The sequence below is a fragment of the Ailuropoda melanoleuca genome, unplaced genomic scaffold, assembly GCF_002007445.2.
Source record: "Ailuropoda melanoleuca isolate Jingjing unplaced genomic scaffold, ASM200744v2 unplaced-scaffold26710, whole genome shotgun sequence".
Lineage (NCBI taxonomy): Eukaryota > Metazoa > Chordata > Mammalia > Carnivora > Ursidae > Ailuropoda > Ailuropoda melanoleuca.
Window position 1 is genome coordinate 1 of NW_023196849.1, and position 4121 is coordinate 4121.

General features: G+C 56.7%; 1 protein-coding gene across 1 annotated transcript; it reads right to left on the reverse strand.

The window, feature by feature from the left end:
• Window positions 1–634: 634 nt before the first annotated feature.
• Window positions 635–3962, reverse strand: LOC117798143 (autophagy-related protein 101). Its single transcript, XM_034650569.1, has 2 exons — window positions 3165–3962; window positions 635–1336 (listed from the first exon to the last, which is right to left on the reverse strand). The coding sequence occupies exons 1-2, from the start codon at window positions 3414–3416 to the stop codon at window positions 932–934; spliced, it is 657 nt and encodes a 218-aa protein (XP_034506460.1). The 5' UTR covers window positions 3417–3962; the 3' UTR covers window positions 635–931.
• Window positions 3963–4121: the final 159 nt, after the last annotated feature.

The following is a 4121-nucleotide window of genomic DNA, read 5'->3' on the forward strand; positions in this document are numbered from 1 at the left end:
CCACCCCCGCTCCATGTAGCTTGGTACAACTGTCCACATACAACCCAAAGGTATCATAAAATACAGAATCAATCAGTAAGAAGTACACAAAAAAGAGTTCACGGATTCTGAGTACGCCCGTGTAGAAAGGAGTGTGTTAACAAGGCAGAATCCTAACAACCAGCAAGGGCCAGCCCGACCTGGAAGAAGTGTCATCAGACACCTGTCTCCAGTGGGCCAATCTCTCTCCAGAGAGGGAAACCCCCAACTAAACGAGTTTTCTGGTGCACGTGGGGACCTCTATGTGCTCTATGAAGACATAGAAGGCACTCTGAGGATCATCGTGAAACCAGACCAGACAATGTAAAAGGCAGGGACATGACAGCTTCCTTAGGAAGAACAAAACAGCAATCGTACCCAAAAGTCACGGCTCCTAATCTGTGTTGTCATTCATAGGACTGACCACTGTGACACCTGGGTGGTTAATACCTGCTTATGTGAATGTCCAACAATGTACCAAATTGGTCCGTTTCACTCTATCCCATCCCCCCATTCCCTTCATGCTGGAATACCCTTAACACACGCCTGCACCCTCACAGGTCTGCCGGAAAGTGTTAACGTTTCAGAGCAGGACACAAGCCGAGGGAGAGATGGCGCAACCTAAACACATTCTCAACTTTATTCACCATCCTAGCGATGGCCCTTCCATACGGTGGAGGAAGGGGGACCCCCACAGGGGTGTATAGAGACAGTGAAGGCCAGATTTGACCATTAGCAAAGGTTAAAGGGATGACCAAAGACCGGCAACCACAAAACAAGGAAGCCAGGGGTGGCCATTCCAAGTCTCCTCAAGGACCTGGAGCAGGTTCCAGAGCCCCAAGGGCCCCGCGGTGCGATCCCCAGAAGCCAAGGCCTGCAAGCCGTCCAGGAGAGCCCGTGGCCCCAGTAAGGCCTAGAGGGCAAGTGTGTCTTTGATGAGTCTGCGCATGGTGGTGGTGACCGAGGTGCCCAGGGCATCGGTGATCTGGAAGGAAATCTTGTAGAGGTAGGGCTGCACGTCCCGCAGGCCCGTGTCAAACACGTTGTCCACCTCCGACTGCGTGGGCATCTTGGGCAGGTACTCGTGCCGGTTCATCACCTCCACGATGTTGATGACCTTCTCACAGAGCTTCTCGCCCACCTTCTCCCGGCAGATCTGCCGCTCCTGCTCTGTGGCCAGGGCGACCACGTGCACCTTCACCGTCCACACTTCCCAGGGGATGCACTCGTCCGAGAAAGGCCAGCGGGACTTCTTCTTCTGGTAGAACTCCAGGGACATCTGCCCCAGCCCGTCGCCCCCAGAGTTGCGCAGCGCGTCCTGGGGAAGGAGGGACAACGGATGAGGAGGCCGAGGCTCTAGGGCAGCTCTGGCCCTGTGAGCGCCTGCTTCCTGGGCCCCAGGGGATCAGGCTCTCCGAGCGCTGCTAGTCCCTCCAGGAGGGCAGGGAATGAGACCACAGAGGGCAAAGGATTTATGTGAAGTGACACAGTGAACAGCCAGCCTAAACCTGAATGCTCCAAGCAAACCAACAAAATCTGTCTCCAAAGAAAAGCAGAAGACGAGATTAAAGCCCAGTGATCCTTAATCAGAAAAAAGGAAACCAAGAGGGGCACCTGGATGACTCAGTCAGTTAAGCAATTGCCTTTGGGACTCAGTCACGTGGCGGGGGGGGGTGTCAGCTTCTCCCTCTGCCCCTCCCCCGCTTCTCTCTCTCTCAAATAATATCTTAAGGTGGGGGGGGACCAAGAAACAGAAGGAGGAAGGGAAGGACAGACCAGACCTGGCTTCTCCCTCTTCTCCTCTGAGAAGCAAATGAGACCACCTCGTCCAATGATTCTGCCTATCCCCTACCTCCAGGGGGGTGGAGTGGCCCCACACTCTGCCTCCTAGGGCAGCTGGGACCCTGACGCACCTTTCCATCTGAGTTAAGACCAACTCGGAGGGTGAGGATGCTTCCCTCAAGTCCTGAACCCTCAAGTCCTGAAACGTCCGTCAAGGACTAATTTGCTCCTTTGTGGACAAAGCAAGGTCACGGGATCCTGGCTGGTAGTCATCGTGGCTAACACTTCCACAGTGCTTGTTCTGGCGCTGGCCTGGTTCAAGCACTTGACGTACCAGACTCATGTAATCTGCACAGTGCATGTGCCGATAAGCCAGGTACGATTACCATGCCAATTTTACATATGGGGAAATTGAGCCAGGGAAGTGGAGTCACTTGCCCAAGGTCACACACTTGTTGGGTTGTAGAGCCTGGCTCCAGAATCCATGATAGGTACGTGCCTCTTACAGGTGTCTAGAGGACCAACGGCTGACTGCCACAGCCTCCCTTGAAAAGGGACTGGGAAACTGTTATGAACTTACCCTGTCAGGTCTCAGAGGGACTGGGGAATGGGGAGTAGGAGTGGGGGGACACTGTGGCCTGGGAGAGGGTCCACCTCTGGGCATGAGCACATGGCGCCCAGCACCGTGTACGGGCTCTCCAGACATCCGTAGAACGGAAGCCAGACGACCCTCCACTTCTGACCTCAGACACGGGGCCTTAAAAAGATTCCCTCTTACTTGAAAAGTCAAAATAGCCACTCCCTGCAACAGTGAAACACTGCAACCCTGAATGCAAACAGATTCCCACTGCCCGAGGCGACTAGCATTAGCAGCCCAGTGTGTCCCCGCCAGCCTCCTCCCCGCACAGGCACATACAGACAGGTGCCGCACTGCCCAAAGGGACGCTCCGCTGGACGGCAAGCAACTGCGCCCAGCGAGCCTCCCTCTCGGGAATTTCCCAGGGGAAAGGAACTTCCTGAAGGCGAAAGTGGAAGCAGAGAGGAGGAGTCAGTAGGGAGAGCTGAAGGATCAGACAGAAGGTCCAGCCCAGGGAGGCGATGAGCGCCCTAGGGAACCCGATGTCCATGCCGCAAGGGCTGCCTGCTACCCTTCCCCGGGTAATTTTACCGGCCCCTTCCTCTGCCCCCAGCCGAAGCCAGCCTCCCCACAAGGAGCGCTGAACACACACGCGTTCCTTAGAACGTGGAAGAACCCGACAGGAACACTCGGGAAGCGTACGCTGGTACAAGAGCAAGCTGGGGTGGAGGGGCATTCGAGGTCCACCTGCCGCTCCCCCCCCACCCCCGCCGGGCCACACCCCTACCTTGAACTCCCCGACCACCTTGCGCAGGGCACGGTCCAGCTCCTCGGAGGAGACCCGCACGTAGGTGAAGTCGATGAAGTCACAGTCCACGTCCTGGGTGCCCACGGTGCCAATGGAGTAGGTGCCCTCCTTCTTGTAGTGGAACTTGCCCGTGCTCCGGTGCAGAAGCACCGTATGCAGCACAGCCAGCATGGCCTCCTCCACCTGCCGCCCCTCCACCGACACTTCCAGCACCTCCGAGCGGCAGTTCATCCTGCAGCCAGGGGCCCACACCCGGTGCGGGACAAGAATAAAGACGGGGGAGCTTCACCCCAGCCAGGGGCCACCCTGCAAGAGCAGCCAGGTCAGCAAGCTGACACTTTCTGAATGATCTCCCTGTTACCTGTCCACTGCCCTCCTGGCCCGGCCAGCCTCTGCCTCCGTGGCCCTTCTCTGCATTTCGACAACACATGACTACCAGGACGACTCTCGGGCTCAGAAAGGGAGAGAGCTTCAAAGTTACCAGTCCAAGCAACCAGCCAGGGCTTGACTTCAGGATGGCGTCCAGCGCAGTGTCCCGCAAAGGCTCGCTGCGCGGCACCTGTCAGGCACCAGCCGCTCGAGGCGAGCACGGCCCCTGCCCACGAGGCCGCAGGACTGCAGGAGAGAAAGGCAGGTGAATGCCACCTGACTGGCCAGAGTACAAGGCACGGGTTCAAAGAAAAGGAAGACTGGAGTCTGACTGCCTGGGACCTCGAAGGACCAGGTTAAAGCATTTGGACTCGGTGCTGAGGGAAGAGAAGAGTCAACGCCTCACTGTGCTGCCACGATCACATCTGTGCANCATCTGTGCATCAGAAAGTGAACCGGATAAAAGGTGAAGGATGGCTCTTTACTATTTTGTGGCCAGAAACTGCTCTGAGAAATCAATAAAAACTATGACGACTGAGGGGCGCCTGGGTGGCTCAGTCAGTTAAG